Source organism: Thermobia domestica, chromosome 7 (assembly GCF_964235325.1).
Source record: "Thermobia domestica chromosome 7, izTheDome1.hap1.1, whole genome shotgun sequence".
Classification (NCBI taxonomy): Eukaryota; Metazoa; Arthropoda; class Insecta; order Zygentoma; family Lepismatidae; genus Thermobia; species Thermobia domestica.
In genome coordinates this window covers 37,212,207-37,234,833 of record NC_137460.1, presented here as the reverse complement: position 1 = coordinate 37,234,833, position 22,627 = coordinate 37,212,207, and the positions used below count along the sequence as shown (strand labels likewise).

General features: G+C 38.0%; 1 protein-coding gene across 1 annotated transcript in view; it reads right to left on the bottom strand.

Annotated features, from left to right (window-relative positions):
* Positions 1–19,008, bottom strand: part of AcCoAS (acetyl coenzyme A synthase) — a 44,191-nt gene extending 25,183 nt beyond the window's left edge. The window contains exon 1 of the mRNA XM_081764486.1: positions 18,519–19,008. Coding sequence (XP_081620612.1) covers positions 18,519–18,844 — 326 coding nt within the window. The 5' untranslated portion in view covers positions 18,845–19,008. The remainder of the gene's footprint in view (positions 1–18,518) is intronic.
* Positions 19,009–22,627: the final 3,619 nt, after the last annotated feature.

Here is a 22,627-nt window from a genome sequence, read left to right as displayed (position 1 = left end):
ATGACAATAGCCATTGATGTCACCCCATTCGGTTGGCAGACCGGAAACGTCTGGAACCTGGCAAACAACGTTTTAACACAGTTTTGTGTTTAAAAAAAAGCAACAAATAAGTAACTAAATAAAATTACATGCATACAAGACTTTGTCTATAATTTACATGCAAGAAGGGTTCGATCCACAGCAGAAACCATTTTTTATAACCATGTAAATTAGAATAAAAATCGTTTTCCTATATAGCATTCGATTAATGTTATTTTTATCTACACGAAAAAAAATTGATTCATCTTGATTTTATAGTTTCAAATCTGCAATATTTTTTCTTATTTTTCTCAAAACGAAGTTTGTTTGAAGTTCTTTTTTCCATTACCTGCTTCAATTATAGTGAGATTTATTCCTTAGATTATGGTCTACATGCACACCAAATTTCTTTCCACTAGTTACCGAAAAATAAAATACCATACCATATATATATATATATATATATATATATATATATATATATATATATATATATATATATATATATATGATAAAAATCATCATATTGTAATAATATTAATAGTCACTCAACTCAATATACTAACCTAACCCAATATAATTCGTAATATTCTATATACATTGATACAACCCATAGAACCGGTTGTTAGGTTATTTGAATGACACCATTGGCCGTATCTATCGCAACAGGTTACCCGACCTACCCTATATTTCCCGTTGTTTTTATGAATATAAATTATCTGGTTCGTGCATTGGTGTAATTTAACTCCAGCAAATAACGAGAAGGCATTTTAATGAAATTATGTAAATATCGAAACACAGTGAGGAGAAGAGAGAACAAATGAAAAGTCACGTTACATTGCCTCTGCCAGTTCATTCGAAACGAATTGGACCAGTCTAAGTTAATTTTCATTGATTTGAATAAGTAAGGATGTGATATTTTTTACCGCATATTTGATTGACAAACTTTCATTATTTTGAGAATATTTCTGAATATTACAACTAATTTTTCTGTTCAATGAATACAACAAAATAATCAAAAAGTGCAAGGATTAATCCTTAATTATGGATTCAAATTTGTTTTGGGACAAATTTTCGAATACCTCTTCTCCTCTTTCGCTTATTCAATTATTGTGATGATGTCGCAAAGTACAAAATAAAAGATAACCCAAGGAGTAAAGTCTACAAAGCGCTGGAGACGCGAGGAAACTGTTCGTGCAGCAGTTAGCAACAATGTGCTCGTTTTCACTATTCTCAAACAAGTCTATGTGCACCTTGTTGACACCAAGGTTGTTATAAAATAAAGGATCTGCCCATACGCATCTTCAACATATGAACTCAATGAAACCAAAAAACAACCGAGCATCGCCTGAGCCGGCACGTCTGATTGCCTTCTCGTTTCAGCCATGATTGTTGGTTCGAAACATTGCGATCTTAGTGGCGCGGAGTGGGCAGAGTAGGTGTGGCGAAGTTGTGACGTATGGCTTCACGATTTTGTTGTATGGACAGATCCTCTATTTTATAACATCCTTGGTTGAGACGGTCAGTCTCAGTGTGACCAGCGCTAGTACTTTCATACTAGATTTAGCACCTTTGATTTAGCACCTTTTAGTGTTCTAGTGCGTTCACCAACAAATCTAGTACTTTTCTTTTCCTCTTCTTTTCTCATGAATACATTTGGAAGAGAAAAAGTAATTTCACGAAAATTTGGCAATGTACGAAAAGTTCACTGTTTGTTGGTAACTTTTTTCTGCTTGTTTCATTTTTTCGACAGTGGTATTTCCAAGCGCGGAAGAGGGACATAGATGCCGCCCGGTCGCCTCCTCCAACTAATAAATGATCACAGTAAGCAATATTACATATTTGGTTATTGACTTAAACAGTAGGCTATTAGGAAATTGAAACTCAATTTTCTCAATAAATTCATTTTATATTTGTTTTCTCCCGATATCCTCTATATTTGTCATACTTGTGTTAATTCAGTGGTTTTACAGTGAGTTCTAATACGACATGTAAGCAGGGATTCCGCCAAGATTTTTGATTTGGGGCTGTAAAGTCAAAGTTGGGAGGCTGAAAGTGGTTTGCACGGTTTGTACCGAATTTTAACTGTAAAAAATTAAAGCTATGGGGGGTCACTCCCCCACCCACAGGGAAGGGGGAGCTGCCGGAAACCTTCCTATAAAATATTAATATCGTAAAATGTCATAAATTGGGTGAAACAGGAGCAGATAAAATTTTAGTACTTTTTCCCCAGATCTAGTACTTTTTTCTGCATAGGTCAATATATATATATATATATATATATATATATATATATATATATATATATATATATATATATATATATATATATATTGCTGAGTGGTCACACTGGTCAGTCAACTTGGCAGCCGTTTGTAATGCAGCCCCCAGCTTGCTGTTACCGCCAAGAGCAAAATTTGTGCAATAATTTGGTTTCTAAACGCAAAAGACGTGAAATCAATTGAAACGAATGTGTGTTGCAAATCGTGCATGTAATATCAGAAACGTCTGTAAGTGGTTGTACGGAGTTTTCAGCTGGTCGTACAGAAACTCAGGGGCGAAGAGAAATTCGCCCTATGTCGACGAAAAGGACAACTTTTTGGAGTTGACTGTCACGGATGAGGGAAACCTAAGCGTTCCACTTCACACTTGAGACCAAACAATCACGTGAGTGCCGACATTTATCTTCGCCCAAGCGATAGGGTTCAATGGTTCCTCAAAAGATATTGCGATGAGCTGGTATAACATAAGCATACATAAACTGTCACAGCGCCCTCAACAACGCATCGGTAGAAATGGTGATTATGTACGAAAATAGATAAATATACAAACTTTAAAATGATGTCCACATTATTGAAAATAAACTTTTTTTTGTATGTCTAAAAGAAAGCTATTTTACTTTGTAGATTACCCTCGTACAAAGGAAAGATCGGGAACACCTGCTGCCATCTGTTAGTAATTAAAGCCTTTAGATTTTTTTAAGGACGATGATCGTGATGTAACAGATTGCTTACTGGATAAAAACGAAACAAAATATCACAGACTAAGAATTTAATTGATTACCTTCAAAATCAATACAAATTTTTAGTTAAGTTCTTACCGTCTGATTGGCTAATCATAAAAAAAATATTTTAGTTGGTTATGGATTTGAGTTAGCGCCTCGTTCAGCAGCGAGATTATATTAGACGTGGACCTACAGTTTAATGTGGGATCAGAACCACATGAACTGCCAGATTTCGAACGCGTGTTCAGCAAGCCAAAGGCATGTACGCTATCTACGTAGCAATGCCCACGAGAGAGATCAAAATAGTTTAATTAATACAATCCTTGAGGCAAAAAAAAAAAAAAAAAAAAGCAAAAACTAGATATCTGACAAGAAAGTTCGAACATTTACTCTATTATGAAAACAAATAAATAAATAAAATTACTGATTGCTAATAAAACTTCAACTGCCCGTTTTATTGGAGTTTTATTGGAGATCAGTTGGAGTTTTATTGGCATTCTTGAATTTTCCAAAGCTGCAATTAAAAATTTCTGAATGAAGAAAATAGTATTCAACTCTTTGCTAGGATGGCTATTAGTGTTGTGTTGAAAATGAAATGAAATGAAATATTTGAGTTTTACGTCCCACGCTTATGCCGGTGAAGGCTAAAGGAGACGGTGATGATGAGTAATGAATGAAATGGTGGAATGAAGAAAGTGGGAGGAAACGGGAGAACCCCGAGGAAACTCACGCACACATTGTTTGTAAACCACAAAGTTCACTTGGTGGGGGCTGGGTTCGAACCTGGGATCCCAAGCACGAGAGGCGAACGCTCTACCACTGAGCCACCGCGGCCCCCAACTAATGTTGTGTTATATATAATTTCAGTAGGAGTATGACATATAAACATTCCTACGAATAGTGCTGTGTTTGATCCCGAAGTTCATCTACAGTAAAATTATTATAAATTAGTGCGGTTAAAATTATTTGAATAACTTTGCTTCTGTTATTCAAATACTCGTTTTCAATATTCGAATAACGAATTTTATTCAAATGTTCGAATAACGGACTTTGTTCAAATAGTGAACTTTGTTGGATTGTTCGCAGTGTTTCTTTCTGAAACAATGTTCCGGGGAGGCACACTTAGTATTCCGGGGGGGGGGGGCACTGCTGGTACTATTCTATTTATTTTGTATTAATGATGTATTATTTTGGTCTCCTCCATCCCGGGTTCGATTCCCGGTGGGGTCACTCGGTCGAGAAAGTGTAACAGCTTTTTCAGGCCAGCCACCTTGAATGAGGTTCTCCTGGGTTTTCCTCATTCACACCAGGCAAATGCCGGGGTGGAACCTAACTTAGAGGTCCCAAACCGCTTCCTTCCCCAATCCTTTCTTCCTTCCCTTTCTCCGGATGGTGTGCTCGCCGAGGGACGTCATTCCTCAAACGTGACGGGGTAAATGGCCATAAGATGCCGAAAGCCCAGAAATCTAAATCCTAAATCCTTTGGTCTCCTCCAGGGAGGCACTCTCAGAGCTCCGGGAGGCAGTGCCCCCAAAAAAAACCGGTCTGGAAGAAACACTGATTATTCGAATGTCCGAATAATGAACTTTGTTAAAATGATTGAATAATGAACTTTTTTAAAATGATCGAATGATGAACTTTGTTAAAATGTTCGAATAATGAACTTTGTTAAAATGTTCGAATGATGAACTTTGTTAAAATGTTCGAATGATGAACTTTGTTAAAATGTTCGAATGATGAACTTTGTTAAAATGTTCGAATGATGAACTTTGTTAAAATGTTCGAATAATGAACTTTGTTTGAATGTTCGAATAATGAACTTTGTTTGAATGTTCGAATAATGAACTTCGTTTGAATGTTCGAATAATGAACTTTGTTTGAATGTTCGAATAATGAACTTTGTTCGAATGTTCGAATAATGAACTTTGTTCGAATAATGAACTTGCATCGAATGTTCGAATAATGAACTTGCATCGAATGTTCGAATAATGAACTTTGTTCGAGTGTTCAAATAACGAATTCTTGAAATGAAATAAAATCTTTAGTTTTACGTCCCACTGTTATGCCGGTTAGGCTAAAGGAGACGATGATGATGAGAAATGAATGAAATGGTGGAATGAAAAGTGGGAGGAAACGGGAGAACCCCGAGAAAATCCACGAGCACGGTGTTTGTCAACCACAAAGTCCACGCAGCGCAAGCTGGGATCGAACCAGAGACCCCAAGCACCGGAGGTGAACGCTCTACCACTGAGCCACCGTGCCCCCGAAATAACGAATTCTGTTCGAATAACGAGTGTTCGAAGAATCACTTATTCCAATGATGAATCGTCTGAATTTTAACAGTACTATGAACTATTGCTTATAACATACTTGGTTGATATACGTATATACTAATTTAAAGCCCTACAACATTATCTGACGAGTAAAATGCCAACGTGTGGGGACGACTAAAATGCGAACAAGAGGATGTAATTACTCAGAAAAAAATAAAATTATGAATAATACACAACTTGTAATGGGCATTTACAATTTAGCTTTAGCGAATTTCACAGACTCTAGAGCTAATGGTTCTCAACCGATGTGTCGCAACACACTGGTGTGTCACGTGGTCCCCTAAAGTGAGTCGTGAAATTTTAGAATTAAAAAAATCATAAAGAATTTAGTAATAATCAGTTAAAATCGAGATAGACTGTGCTAGTCAACACCTCCAGTGGTAGCAATAATGCTCAGTGCTATATAAAGTCATTATAAAAGCTAAATGGTTTCACTATGATAATAGATATTATTATTATTATTAATATTATTATTATTATTATTATTATTGTTTATAAAAATATTAAACAAGTATGCCGCGATGTTCAGCAAAGTGTGTCGTCTGTCAAAAAGGGTTGAGAACCACTGCTCTAGACGACGTTGGACACTTTGTCATGAGAAGGAGGAGAGGCTAGTATGCAGGGTATATGAAGAAAAAAATGAAATTTATAGTTCAACGTTCCATGGTTATTCACTTTAGACTAAAGGAAACGGATGAAAGTAAATGATATGAATTAAATTTTTGTGCTCTCAGATCGGAAATCGAACCCGGGATCACGTGCTCCAAAGGCAGACGCGCTAGCCACTAAACCAGCGGAGAGAGCCAGGAGTTTACGAAAGGGGGCGGCGTCAGGAAAACAGCGCAGAAAACCAGTAGTCTATATCTTCTATAGGGACCTTTATTAAACTAGTATTAGTTGGAGAAAGGGATATATGGCTCTATGTATCGGAAATCAATTACAGTTTAGAAGATAAAGGTAAAGAGCCTTTGGGAATGCAGTCACCCCAACATAGATCCGCCACTGCGATGCTGTATCCAACATTGAAAATTCTGCGCCTCTTTCCGTAAAGAAACCAGGTAAAACGTATACTAACGGAATGGTTGCCAACCTTTTTGACAGACGACATTCTTTGTACTGAACTTCCAGAACATCGACACACTTATTTCATATTATTATTACCGTAAATACGCGCGTAACTTTCGCCCTCGCATAATTTTCGCATCCTAATTTTGAAGGGCAATTTCTGTATATTTTATTTTCCTCGCGTAATTTGCGCACGCGGAAACTTTTTCTGAAACAGCATTTTTCCAGGAATCAATTATTGTAGCTAATGAACAATTGGCAACGCAGCAAAGCCATTGTTGTATGGTAAGAAACCACACGACTTCTTAATCAATTTTTTAATGTTATTTCTCTACAAATTTAGAATTAGTTGTTTGTTGTCAATTCTTGCTACAAAGAAAATGTGTACCGGTATTTTCGTGTTAGTTTGACTGGGGGGAAAAAATAGATGATGTTCACTGATGTGGCTAATTTTTTTCCCCGCATAATTTACGCACCCTGGTTTCAAAACAACTTTTTTCGTCTAAAAAAGTGCGAAAATTACACGAGTAAATACGGCATTAATATCTATTATAATAGTGAAACCAATTAGTCCTTATGATTCTATATAGCACTGAGCATTATTGCTACCGCTGGAGGTGTTGACTGGTACAGTCTGTCTCGATTTCAACTAATTATTATTATATACTCCATCGTTTTTTTTAATTTCGCGACACACCTTAGGGGATTGCGTGACACACTAGTGTATCGCGACACATCGGTTGAAAAATGAAATCTTTGAGTTTTACGTCTCACGATTATGCCGGCTAGTAGGGATGCGCACGAGACGAGTCGAGACAGGATTTTCCTGACAAAATTCGAGTCGAGACACGACTCTTTCAATAGAGAAATATACATTTTTCGAGTCGAGACATCACATTTTCGAGACGAGACAGCCACAAATCTTGTCTCGTGCGCATCCCTACCGGCTAGGTTCAAGGAGACGGTGATGATGAGAAATGAATGAAACGGTGGAATGAAAAAATGGGAGGAAACGGGAGAACACCGAGGAAACTCACAAACATGGTGTTTATCTACCACAAAGTTCCCTTGGCGCGAGCTGGGATCGAACCCGGGACCCCATGCACCAGAAGTAAACGCTCTACCACTGAGCCACCGCGGCCCTTAACACATCGGTTGAAAACCACTGGACTAGAGGTACATGCGACTACAAAGTATAGCATATTATTATTATTATTATTATTATTATGCATTATTATCTCTCTAAGAAACCCAAATAAACAAGCATTTTATTACGAACAGATAACTCATGACCTATTGGTCTGAATTTCCTTTAAAAAAATAGAAGTTAATAGGGTACATGGTAATTGATAAAATAAATATGTTGCGGAAAAGAGAAATTTAAATAACAGAGTGAGTCTTTTATTATCAGTCAAGGTTACGGAAAATGAATTTATAGTTGACGTACATGCATATTATCTTTCAAATACTCGTATCTTATATATATGTTATATAACTAAAGTTACGTGATTTTTACTTGGGTTTTAAGAATTTACTTACCGTTTGACAAAAAAGGAATATTACAATACCTAAACACTTTCTTTATAACTAAAGTTCCTAACCTTTCTTTTTCTCGCACGCCGCTTTGTTATAAAACATTTAAACTTGCCTTTAGTATGTATGATTCCGGGTAAGTTTCCGAACACGGACACATTGTACAAGGTTTTCTTAGCACCTGTTATTTTATAAGGTATATACAATCTTCCAGCAACCCTTTTTTGATGCGATTTCACGCCCTTTACTCCCCACAGGTTAGGAAACACTCTGTATATTATTAGCAAAGTGTAGAGCTAAAACTTTTTCATTTAAAAAAAGGGGGTAGGAGTAGATATTGCAGTTAGTTCAATAAATAATAACACAGCCACACACACACACACACATACATACATTCAAATAAATAAATAAAAAGATCTGTGCATCAAACCCCAGGATATGGATTCGATGTATTTTGTTACGCCGAATTCAAATTTCGAAACCCCAGGACGATACACCGTGTCAATTTTTTGTTGTGGGTCAAAAACTTTAGCGATTTTGGATAGGGAAGATACACGTAAGACAGCCATACAAAAAGGAAAGTTTTGTGCAGCGGACTCCAGAGTATGGATTCAGTGTATTTTGTTACGCCGAATCCAAATTTCACTTTGTCACTTTGGTTTCATGGGTCTGTGCACCAAACCCCAGGATATGGATTCGATGTATTTTGTTACGCCGAATCCAAATTTCGAAACCCCAGGACGATACACCGTGTCAATTTTTTGTTGTGGGTCAAAAACTTTAGCGATTTTGGATAGGGAAGATACACGTAAGACAGCCATACAAAAAGGAAAGTTTTGTGCAGCGGACTCCAGAGTATGGATTCAGTGTATTTTGTTACGCCGAATCCAAATTTCACTTTGTCACTTTGGTTTCATGGGTCTGTGCACCAAACCCCAGGATATGGATTCGATGTATTTTGTTACGCCGAATCCAAATTTTGAAACCCCAAGACGATTGACCGTTTCAATTTTGATTTATGGACGAAAACTTGAGCGATTTTGAAAGGTAGGACACATATTTTTTACCCATGAAACCAAAGTGACACAGTGAAATTTGGATTCGGCGTAACAAAATACACTGAATCCATACTCTGGAGTCCGCTGCACAGAACTTTCCTTTTTGTATGGCTATCTTACGTGTATCTTCCCTATCCAAAAACGCTAAAGTTTTTGGCCCATAACAAAAAAAAAAAAAAAAATGACACGGTATATCGTCCTGGGGTTTCGAAATTTTGATTCTGTGTAACAAAATACATCGAATTCATACGTGGTGTCCGGTGCACAGAAATTTTATTTGTGTGTGTGTGTGTCTCTGTAATTAATGGTCTAATTGGAAATAACGTACAACTGGTATATTCGCCTGTACAGATCTGTGTCAGGTATACTTAATATAATCTTCCTCTTCAGTTGTTAATCAGAAGAATAGTTTGCAGAAATCTCTAGGAATCTCGACGTTCTGCCAACCTCTTCATTGTCAATAATTGGGGCAACCGGTGTCCTTCATTACTTGGTTAATGAATTCTAACAGTGGCCGGGCCCTGGCAATCCCACCCACAACAGTATCTTCGGTATGGTCTAATAAGTTCATCGTGTGTCAGAAGGTCATCTATCCAGATAAAGTAGGCCAACGTAAAGGGGGGAGTGTAAAATTCGACTGTCTCGAAAGCCAAGTAGTAAGTCCTATTGCTATCACTACCATTACAAATATCCAAAAGTGCCTGAACTTCTTTTTTCATTTAGTTATACTCATCTCAGGTAAGTAAATAGGAACAAATAAAAAAAGGAAGAAAAATGGATGGAGGCCTTGAAAGTAAAAGGTAAAAAATGCACCAGTATTCAGAAGATGCTGTCTACAATGCATTGAGCAGAGTGGGTCATGGTGGGTAGTTGGTCGCACTGAGTCAAGCCTTTTGACTTACGACCCACTCACAAATCTTGACCCACGACCTACTGACTTATTCCATCTCTGTCTTTGTTTTCTTTTTCCTTCACATTTCAGATTTTCAAGAATGATGTTACCTACTAGAACTAGTAATCCTTTTACCTAACGCAAACTTTTTCAATCTAATTCACACAACGATCCTCTTTGTACCATCGTTTTGCCAGCTCGGTTGGTAATAAGCTCTTTGATTATTATTGTTTATCACTTAAAGTTGTGAGCATATGGCCTTCATTTTGAATTTTAAGGTAACTGCAGATATATACTCCAGTGCAGCTAAATAGGCCAAGTGTTCAGTGGCGGGACGTTTCCGACGGAATTCGCTAGAATGCACTTCCAATATGTGCCACGGGCTTGGACAAGTCCGATTTGACTAATACTCCGGGAGAAAGCACTAAGACCGCCACGCCATGCAGTGTTCTTTTCCTTCGGGAAGGTTCCGTGCAAGGATGGTATTATATCAATGCAGGTAGGAATCCGTTATTAGTACCGTGCTAACTCAGAACAGCCGATTGTTTACAGCAATATACGCCTTATTTCATGTCCGTCTAGGAACACTATCTTGTCCTTGTCATAGACAAGTTCCCTATCATTAAAGATGGAAAAAAATTATTTTTTTTTTTAAATTTGAACAGATGTAGAAGGAAAATCAAGAAATAAAGATAAAAGAGCTCATTGCACTGGAATTGCAAACTGATATATTGAGATTGAAGCTCAATATTGAATCCTATAAAAAGGATCGCAATCTTTCCTCCAGGTGTTTTCTTTATCTTTCACTAACATAATAGATTATTATTTAAGAAAAAACAGAGGCAAGAGATTGTATTTGCAGTGTTTAGGCCTTTGAGTACGAGTGCTCTTTCCCCTCCCGTTTGTTGTTCTTGAAGGGGTAGCGTACTAAAAATCGTGACTTTTAAGATTTATTCTATTTGGAGAAAGGGGGCGACAAATTATGTCATTGCATGCTGCGGCACTTTGCCTAGGGCCGGCCCTGGTCGTATGAAGATATATTGAATTAGTGGTTCCATTAACACATGATAGAGAATATTTCTACAATAGTTCAGTGGTTGACACCCATCGACTAAATGCTGCATGCATCTACGCTCAGAAACTGCGATGTCGTGTTCAAATGTTTAGAAGCTGAGGGTGGAAATTTCTAGCACCTCTTCTTATTTCATTTCGTTTCTCACACACACAAGTTATGTCATGTACAAATTTTGTTCCATTTACCTTTTCCGACACAACAATTTCTGGAGCTATTTTCCATTGGGATACACTGTATTACGTATCTAATCGTTGCATACAAAATGTCGCAATAATGGCCGGAGCTGTCCCGATTTATTAGATATGCAATTCAACAAGAAGAATTATATGTGTTATTTTTCTTTTAAAAAAAAAACGAAAGAAAAAGAGAACAAGTGTTATCTTTTAAGGCTATATTTTATATACAATTTTAAAACTCAGCACCTGTAGAAATAGTGATTACTATCTAAACATGACATTTCATTCAATTTAACACAAATTACTGCATAACATAATGCAACTTTTATAAGGCTAAATTGCAATTCCAATAACAGAGCGCGGTTACCTCAGCTTTATACCGACAGAATCTGATCTATTTTTGTAACACACGGAGATATATATATATATGGAACGCCTATATCTTCCTACATTTTTTACTTTTTATTTTTCACTACCTAGTATTAAAAAAAAAAATAAGGTGAAGGACGTGGACCTATAGTATACAACACGTGCAATCTGTAACACGTGCCGCATCTAGGATATGAATCAAGGATTCGATCCAATTGCAAACCCGGAAATAAAACTGAATGTTAATTTCCCCACTAAAAGGGTAAACTTTGTTATCTGCCGGAAATAAGCACAGATAAGGAGTTTCATCGACTTCTGTGAATGTTGGTAAAGCAGCAATCTATGAAAAGAAATTGGTTGTTTTCTTTATTTTCTTTTCTCTCTCTCTCTCTCTGTCTCTTTTTTTAGTGTACATAATCTATTCCAGTTATTTCAGAAAGAACTCTATTCAAAACATTTTCCTTTTTGTGCCCTAGGTTAAAACGGTATATCTATATATACGTTACGTTAAAATCAGTCATGTGCAAATACAAAAAGAAAGATAACATTTCAAATACGTGTAACGTGAGTTTTCGATAATGTATCAAAAACCTGTCTTTTCTTTGTTTGTTTAATATTCGATAACAACATTAGCCATATTGACGAGCATATTTTACACTTTAAGTTAAACACATTTAACCAAGGATGTTATAAAATAGAGGATCGGCCCACACGTATCTTCATCATATGAACTCAGTAAAGCTAAAAAAACAACCGAGCATCGTCTGAGCCAGCACGTCTGATTGGCTACTCTCGTTTCCGCCATGATTGTTGGCTCGAAACATTGCCGTCTTAGTGTCGCGGAGTGGGCAGAGTAGGTGTGACGAAGCTGTGACGTATGGCTTCACGATTTTGTGGTTTCGGCAGATCCTCTATTTTATAACATCCTTGCATTTAACCTACTCAAAGGAATTCTTATAGCACCGAATGATTTCATGAACGAATGATATGGAATCAGGCCCGCAGTACCGTATGCAGTTTGCCATCCGGTGCAATGCCATCATTTCCCGCCCTCTTTCTCCAGAAAGAACAAGTCTTAATAGCTACGATTTTAGGTATGCTACCCCATCATGAACAACAAAGGGGAGGGAAGGGCCTCTTCGTTCAGACACGATGGTTCGCTGGTAGTATGTTTACCTCCGGTGCGAAATGTCCCTGGTTTGATCCCAGACCATGAGAGTTTATAGTGGACAACATCGTAATCGTGTATTTTCTCGGGATTTTCCCCGTTTTCTCCGACATTCTCATTGTATCGATTCTTTCTTATGGGGGCTGCGGTGGCTTAGTGGTAGAGCGTTCACCTCTGGTGCTTGGGGTCCCGGGTTGGATCCCAGCCCCCGCCAAGTGAACTTTGTGGTGGACAAACACCGTGTGCTTGGATTTTCTCGAGATTCTCCCGTTTCCTCCCACTTTCTTCATTCCACCATTTCATTCATTACTCATCATCACTGTCTCCTTTAGCCTAACCGGCATAACCGTGGGACGTAAAACTCACAGATTTCATTTCATTTCATTTTCATTTCAGTTTCGTTAATCATCCTTCTCCTGTAGTATAAGAGCATATACGTAGAACATTAAAGACTTCGTTTCATTTTCATTATTTTTCAATTTGGATCTATTCCCTATAGATATTTGACTCACTATTTTAAAAAGGATTATGAGAGGGGGAGCATATTTAACTCAACATTTCATCGTTGTATGTAACATCCTATCATGGTCTGCGCCGGTAGGATTCCGGCTTATTGAACGAAGCCCCCCCCCCTTCTTTACTGAACGAAGAAAAATGGAACATCAACTTCTATAAGATATTTGTATCACTATGAACTCATGTTTCCATTAAATAATGTATAACCTGTGTACTGTTAGAGCGGGATTCGAACCCAAAGTGTGTTTTCCACTATAGAATACACATTGAGAAATACTTAAAATGAATTCAAGTTTAACATCCCACGATTATGCCCTTTAGATTAAGAGGGAGGAAAATTAAGAAAAATGAAATGAAATCCTTGAGTTTTACGTCCCACGCCTATGCCGGTTAGGCTAAAGGAGACGGTGATTATGAGAAATGAATGAAATGGTGGGATGAAGAAAGTGGGAGGAAACGGGAGAACCCCGAGAAAACCCCACAAAGTCCACACGGCGCGAGCTGGGATTGAACCAAAGGATCCCAAGCACCGGAGGTGAACGCCAGAGGAAGATTAAGGCAAGTGAATAATGATGGTCGAAGAAAACCCACGGACACGATGCTGTCCACCACCAACTTACTTGGCCGGGATCGTGGCAGGGACCCCACGTACCAGAAGTAAGCGTGCTTTGCCCTAGAGAAATACTTTAAAAAATACAGGCTTTAATGATATTGAGTGCACAATAAGAGATTGTTTGACAAGTTTGTGTATGTGTGTGTGTGTGTGTGTGTTGTGTATGTACTGCCTTAGATATGAGGACAATATTTTAAATTATTATTATTATTATTATTGTCTAGTTTGTGTGCTGGATTAGAGTAGTTTAGCGTTTCTTGGTGATACGTTTGCTTGTCTTTGGTTTGGCGATCTCTTTCATTCATTTATTTTGTAGTTTGATAATACGTAGAATGATTGTAGCTTTATTGTAGCCTTAGGGTATCAAGACATTAACAAAACAATGGTGTCAGCAATTAAAACAACTAATGTCTTAACTGGTCTTCTCTCTCCGGCGGGAGCTCATATGGTTCGGATTCCACATTAGTTAGTAAGTCCACGTCTCGTATAATCTCGCTGCTGAAAGGGACGCTATTTCATTTCATTTAACTGGTCTTCTTCATTAAAACTATGATAAAGCAATGCAGTTTTGCTAAACCTAGATTTTAACTGCCTGCGACAGACAGATATGATTGACTAACTGTCGTTGACAGACTGCTAGCGTATGGCTACTCTGTAATTTTACTCTCGCCAGAGTTATGTTATATATTATACTATGAGTCAGTCAGGGTTTCCAGATCTTTTTGCCAGGACTATGTCTATAATAGCAAAGTTCCAATACTCTGCACAAAGTATCTTCCAAGCAGCTGTTTTTTGCTAAAGTCCCCTTGTCTGGCAGCACGTCTTTCCTTTTTTCCCCTTCCTTTAGACATCTTTTAAACAGTAGGCGGTCTATTGTTCCAAAACGCACCGAATACGCTCGAACTGGCGTTTTCTCTGCGTTTTTATTGCTTTCGCGTTTGCAGAGCATTGTGATTAGCCATCCACATTTAAATACATGGTCAGCGTATTCCGAGCGTACGCATGAGCAATAAAAACGATTTGCGAACGCTACGAATAGCCACAGTGTTAAAACTGAGTGATATCTGATCTTTTAAACTCTGGACTCTTTTTATTAGTTTTTATATTTTGATAATTGTTGAGGTCGATGTACCGTAGAGAGAATTTGTCTTCTTGCGTATATGAACCATGAAGCATTACATAAATGGCTCATAGATATACATATGCAAGTACTACACGCTTGTTGACATTTTTTATGATTTTAGGTTACATTTGTAGACAGTTAGATAAGCCTTTTTCAAACGAAACGCTAAAAAAGAAAACAAACAAATATAAAACAAAATTAAGGTTGAGATTAAAATCATTTTAGATATAAATAATAATTATCATTCTTCAACATATCGCACTTATAACTAACTTAAAGGAAATGTCCTGCATCAACAAACGAAGATGCTATAAGACGGATAGGAGAGAAGAGGACACTTCTAGCCACCATCCCTCGTAGGAAAGCCAATTGGATTGAACACATTACGAAGAAATTTTGTTCTTCACACTGCCCTAGAAGGAAAGATGGAAGGGAAGCGAGGAATAGGAAGAAGAACACAGCTGATCGATGACTTGAAAAATAGAAGAAAATATTGGGCGTTAAAAGAGGATGCTCAAGATCGAGAAACATGGAAGAAACATTTTTCAGGCCCAAATCTAAAATTGAAAAAAAAAAATCCATTAGTCTCAGGACCTTCTGCAAGGCAGAATACTTAATAATAATAATAATAATAATAATAATAATAATAATAATAATAATAATAATAATAATAATAATAATAATAACGTGCAGTTGTTTGTCCGGTCCGAATAAGTCTGGTTTTAACATCTTCTATACAATGCACTTCAACATTTAAAAAGGAATGGATTTAACCACTATTCCACGTTTGTCCTAAACAACTGTAGATATAGATAAGTACAATTTGATATATTACCGTTTCAATGTGTTGAATACGAACACCGAAATCATTTATTGCCCGAATTTTAAAAATACCACACCGTCTCAGAGGTGCAAGATGGTTTGCTGTTTGGGAACTGTAACCACGGACATATGTAGGGTAAGTCTTGGGGGGACTAGAAACCCTCTTCCGAAACTCCGGCTATAATTTTAGGGGCGAATTTACAAGTATATTATCGAAAATCACCAATATTAGTGTCGAATCCGTAGTTTTCGGGGGTCGCTGAGCCGAACAGCGACACTTCCGATGTCGTTTAAATCCAAATTCAGCTACCATTAGTGCTCCTAAGGGGGCTGATGACTTAAAATAATTGAAAATGACCGATATTAGTGTCGAATTCATAATCTTTGGTATGCCTAAGTTGATTGGTAACAGTTTTGGTGCCCTTTATGCCCAAAATGAAACGGGCTGATATTTAGTTTCTCCTCCATTTGAGCGAGCGACAGTGATCGAAGAGGGTTAGAGGCCCCACAGGGCTCGTTGTTTTCTACCTTTATTACAATTTAGACAAAAACAAGGTACTCGGTTCTGGAGCCATGAAATGAGTTGGGGGAGATACTAAATGCCATGGATTGCCTCCCCCCATGTAACATATTGTGCCTGTGCGGAGAACGGGCATTCTGCTAGTTTCAATATACTTTATTCTCATATTGAATTTAGACACACACCCGAAATAAATTGCTGCGTACGTGCTTGGTTGTAACTATATCCCCATCCTTATACTTCTTATCTTCATTCAGATTTTTTAAACATCGTTTATCAGTATCAAGGCTCATAAAACGCAGAGCTACACTTTCATGTGGTATCCAAACCTATGAGCTCCCATCAGAGATAATTACAGATTTCCTTCGAGGGAGTTTTAATACACTAGGGGTGAAATTAGTATAGTACAAAAGTACTGGTAACCCACGTCAGCACGATCAGATAACGGAACACCCCCTGAAATCATCATTGGTCCCACCGAGAATTAAATGTGTCCCTCGCATTAAGGACGCGCTTCCCAATTGCGTACATATCGACGAAAGAGTTCGGTATAAACCTCAGAGAATATGGAATTTATACAAATTTTCATGAAGTGGGAGGAAATGGAAGAATCTCGACAAAACCAAAGCTCACGGTTTGTCCAACACAAAACTGATCTGGCGCGAGGTGGGAGAAGGCTTGTTAAATCAACTTAATATAAATAATTTTCTATTTGTATCACAACAGCGGCTTAATACCGAAGTTTTGTGTCCCTTGTAGGGCCGTGCCGTGAAAAATTAGCGCTCGGGGCGAGAGTATACGACGGCACCCCCATTGGTATATTCCAAGCAATTTCTTTCTTTTTCCTTTTTTCTCCCGAATTTTTCGCCCCCTTACTTCGGCGCCCGGGGCCGTAGCCTCGCTCGCTCCCCCCCCCCCACGGCACGGCCCTGGTCCTTTGGTAGTCGAACTTTAAATCAAGCACAGTGAAACTTTGTTCGGAGTCTTTACAATCAGGTCTGGCGTCTAGGTGATCTTTTCTTCCAGGAAAGGGGGCACGGTGGTTCAGTGGTAGAACGTTTATCTCTGGTGCTTGGAGCCCCTTGTTCGATCTCTGGGCAAGTAAGATTGTGGTGGACAATATCTTGTTCGTGGGTTTTCCCGGGGTACTCCCGTTTCCTCCCTCATTATTATTCCACGAATTCTTCCATCATCATTCACTTACCGTAATCATTTGTCTCCCTTAGCCTCAAGGACATAATCGTAGGACATTAAACTGAAACATTTAATCTTTTTCTTTCAGCAGATTCACAACTTCTTAAAAATTTTGAAGAACGTAGCACTGAAAGTCCAGAAAATTGTAAGTTTTATTATTGATCTTTTCTCTTTGACTTTGCATTGATAATTTAAATAAAAGATCCTCGTGAGGAGCATTGCAAAAAAATTTAGCGTCCCTGAACGCCGGTGCCTAAAACGGGAAGGTTCTAGAACACAGGTTTCGCTCATACAGGTCAGTTCCTTTCTGTACCAAAGTTTAATATTTATTTCACATAGTATTTCCGAGCGAGCATCAACGAGTGAAGGCGGGTTCGAGCCCTGCACGGCACGTTGTTTTCTGCCTTTATTACAGCTAAATTGAAAGGGGACCTGTGTTCTAGAACTTTGCCCCTAAAACTGTCGTTCGGTTTACCCGGCCTTAATTCTAAAAAAGAAAGATCACGATACACAAACTTAAGCTCTCGTATTGTATTAATAGCTCACGCCAAGCGAGCTTTGTGGTGGACAAACACCGTGTGTGTGGATTTTCTCGGCGTTCTCCCGTTTCCTTTAGTCTAGCCGGCATATACGTAGGACGTAAAACTTAAAGATTTCAGATTGTATTAATAAACCATAACCCATAGTGTACGAGCCTTTGACGGGCTACCCCACTGACCTTCTACTCTCCTTTATTATTGAACCTCTCGGGCAATAAGAAATCTTGTTTCTGTTTCCTTGGAAACTAGTAGCTAAGTAAAAGACCACAATATAAAAGATAAAAGCAATTTAAATCCCAATGACAATATCTTACTCAACGGATATCATTTAGCTAGTGAAAATGGATGACACCTCGAAGCGATTCCATTTTTTATGTCGTGGGGTAATGCGAAGCGCCTGTATCACTGCAACACACATAGACAAACTTTTTTCAATCTTAATTAGACTAGAAACATTTGTTTTAAAAAAGTTTATTTTTAATTATGGCGATAAAACTTACCAATAGTAAGCTATTTTGTCCCCCAATCCATTTTTGACATTTCGATCGAGTAAATTGTAACAAATATTTGTGGTCGCACCTTCCATCCATTTTATTGAAATTGGTCCTTTATTAATATCAAAGTTATAAGAATAAAATTTTCCTGTCGGCTGCGTTTTCCATGCAAATTCATTGGCGACCTCTTGCCAAAACTCCTCCGGATTATCGATTGATTTCTTATACAGTTGACCGTACTCTGTGATTGATTTCACGTAAGATTTTCTCGAAAATGCAGGATCGGGTAAGTACACTTCCTTGATATTCTTGTCCGTTTCTTGCTTCGACATTGTTGCACACGGATATGCAATCGCTCGCAATTTCACAGACTACAAATAATAAACAACTCGCACCAAACTCCGGCACAGCAGACGATCCACTCACAACCAGCACCAAAAAAGAGTAAATTGACGCAGCGTTGCGCGCCGCACGTCTACTTGAACCTCGATTGGGTTTTCTTTATTGGTTTCACTCATAGATGGCTCTGTATGTTCAGCGACGTTGCCATATTTCGTTCTCACGCAAGTGTCACTTGTGAAGTATCGTTGCTTATATACGTGTCATGATAGCAAGACAGGAAAATAAATTGTTATTGTCACGCCCCCTATTTCTGTTTATTAATATTGAATTACAAGATAAGTGTTTACTAATGTCACCTTATCAAGTAAGCCGGCCGACAAATAAACAAAAATTACAATTTCAAGCACAAATATGTTCTTTGATCATTATGGTCTGACAAGAGTTATTAGGTAATTTCCTATATATGGTATTACATGTGGAAAACAAAATAAAATGCAATCTAATTAGTATATCTTTTTAAAAATATATTATGGTTACGTAACTGTACTGGCAAACTAATAAATTTAAATTTATCATATTCCGCCTTATGCAGAGTCGTTTTGACAAAGATTAGCGTCATGCTAAAGGCCCGACTTATGCAGGAAGCATATGTAAATCGAACACTTTAGTATGGCACTAATCACACGTCAGAAGGACTCTGCATATGGCCCATTATGTTTTTCACCGGCATGGTCAAAAATATTGCTGTTATTTTGACTAAAGCCGGTGATCGGTACAAACTTCTTACCAGCCCCTTTATGACCGGTTTGTTTCAAATCTGTATCTAGTTCGAAGCAATTTCATCTTATTCAATAGTTTGAAGTAATAGATTTAAAAAGTAACTTTCATTTTGTAAATCCAAAACTGTCACCTTTCACCATCTATCAACGATTAATAGTATAACTTCTAAGGAATTTTATACATTCATTAAGAGTGAAAAAGGAATTCTTAATGCAATTTACTGATCTTAAAGTACAAGTTTAAAGAGTAAATTTCATTTTGTAAATCCAAAATTATTACGTAAGAATACTTTTGTTCATCTGCTTCGATAATTTTAAAGAAGTGTAGTTACTGGTAAATACAATAAAATGATCAATGCCGATTTCAGTTTTTCATTTGTAGCATAATGTATCTACTAAGCTTATTAGTGGAATGTACTAAGGTTATGCGCGCCGATACGTGGGTGCTCCGGGACTACAGCAACCACACACATAATCTTGTGGGTGCGGCGCGCCCACAAGATTTTTAGTTTGGGCTCGGATTTGAACCCATTTCTTTTGCGTTTAAGTCAGCCGTGTTACCGACTGAGCTAGGGCAGCCCCAACGTATCCTTATAGTACCGGTATATTTTACTTTATCACAGCACAGACCTTTACGATAGTGTTGATAAAAGATTTTCACTAAAAATAGATCAATCAAATATCGAGACTTCCCTAAAAACATATAGAACACGTCCCGCCATTGATATACACCCACACAAATTTTGGAAAGTCGGCGCCGTTACTTAAGGTTATGCAGAATACTGGTACTAATGCACATTTGTTTACGATAGTACCTACCCATGGATGGTCCGAACAGACTTCACACTTAGATCTATATCAAGAGGGAATTTTGAGAGGGTGTCGGGTTCTTTAATTTTCCAGAGTTGGCAACCCTAAACTTCTGTTTTAATACCTTCCTTCAACTACAGTCTCCTTTACCCCTTCCCTCTCTTTCCTTCCACCATATTTTCTAGCATGTCCCTCATAATAAAGTTCCTCCTCAGCCAATGTCCCAAGCAGTTCCTTTTCCTCCTCTTAATTACATCTAAAATTCTTCTTTTTTTCCCCTACTGCTACTATTTTAACACCTTCTCATTCGTTTTTCGTTCAACCCAGCTAATTCTCCCCTTTTCTCAAATACTTTCAATATTTTTTTTTCATCGATTTTGCGTAATGTCCATGTTTCTGTTCCATAGAATACATATTGGAATCAGTAAAATAAAATCTCAATATTTAATTGGAAGTTTGTTGAATACAAATAGCTAATCTTAGTTGAAAACTAAAAAATATATATGAACCTATAGTCAAGCTTCGTTTATCTTCACTCCTATCATCAACTAATAACCCAGATGACAAAGCCAGGCTGTTAGCTGTTTCTTCCTCCAAAAACGGAGCATGGCTTCAAGCCCTACCTTCTCACACACTCGGCCTACACCTTTCTAATGAGAGCTTTCGTATTGCTACAGCTCTGCGCTTAGATGCTAATATTTGTGAGCCTCACTTTTGTCCTGCTTGCAACGCATATGTTGATAATAAAGGATTACATGGCCTTTCATGCAAAAAAAAAAAAAAAAAAAAAAGTGCGGGAAGACAATCTCGACATCATATTGTAAACGACATTATTTGTAGAGCCCTCGTTTCAGCGGGAATTCCTTCAATAAAAGAACCAAATGGTTGTTGCCGCTCTGATGGTAAAAGGCCTGATGGCATGACCTTGGTACCATGCAAAAATGGAAAAGCACTAGTCTGGGATTTCACATGTTCCGATACGTTTGCTCCTTCCAACTTACCCCATTCTTCAATTCAGGCAGGTCTCGTCGCCGCTCACAGAGAATCAGACAAAAGACTAAAATACTCAAACCTATTGGACAAATATTGGTTTGTAACAGTAGCAATAGAAACCAGTGGGTCTTGGGGTCACGAAGGATCTAATTTCATTAATGAAGTTGGTCATCGAATAGCAATCAAAACTGGTGACCCCCGAGCGACTGCATTCCTTTTCCAACGTATCAGCATCGCCATCCAGCGCGGGAATGTGTCATCGATCTTAGGCACATTACCTCCTGGTAAAGAACTGGACGAGATTTTTCTTCTATATCACACAATAAGACGGAAGGAGACATATCCGAGGAGGCTGACAACCACCCGGGTCTTGGTCTTGGTCTTGCATTTGCTCATCACTGCTACGGGAGTTCGGCTACGGGCATATAATTTGAAGTAGTCACCAACTACCTCTATAAAAATTGTTGCGGAAGTACCACAGGATTTTGTAACATGCATTTTTGGATAGGGCATATGTTGGTTCCTAAGTGAAGTCTTGACCCGACTAAGGTAGGTTCCATAGTTTTGGAGCTATGGACATTTAAAGTTCATTTTTTTTTTTTTTTATGTTTTCGGCAGCCTATAACTCCGAAAGGAAGCATTTGTGCACCCAGGTTGGTCTATACTTTTTGTCTTATCTTGCTGTCGGGAATCACCTTCCAATCGTTGTCGGGTTGTTTTGAAACACCCTGTATACAATTACACTGCTCCACTGACAAAGAATACGACTTCAAATCAAATGTCGTAGGCTTAGATAACGAACTGTTAACAATAGACACTATTTCAAGTACATTAACTAGTTTATACTGAGTAGTATTTTCTCGTACGTATGTAAATTTTAGAGTTTCGCATCCCACGATTATGCCCTGTAAATTATAGAAGACGGATGATCAATGGAAATGAATTATTATTAAAGAGTTGGTGGAAGCAGATGGTAGGATGAATGGGGAAATGCTCGAAAAAACACACGGACACGATGCCGTCTACCACAAACTCAAAATGAAATGAAATGTTTGAGTTTTACGTCCCACGGTTATGCCGCCGAGGCTAAAGGAGACGGTGATGATGAGAAATGAATGAAATGACGAAAGTGGGAGGAAATAGGAGAACCCCGAGGAAACCCACGCACACGGTGTTTGTCCACCACAAAGT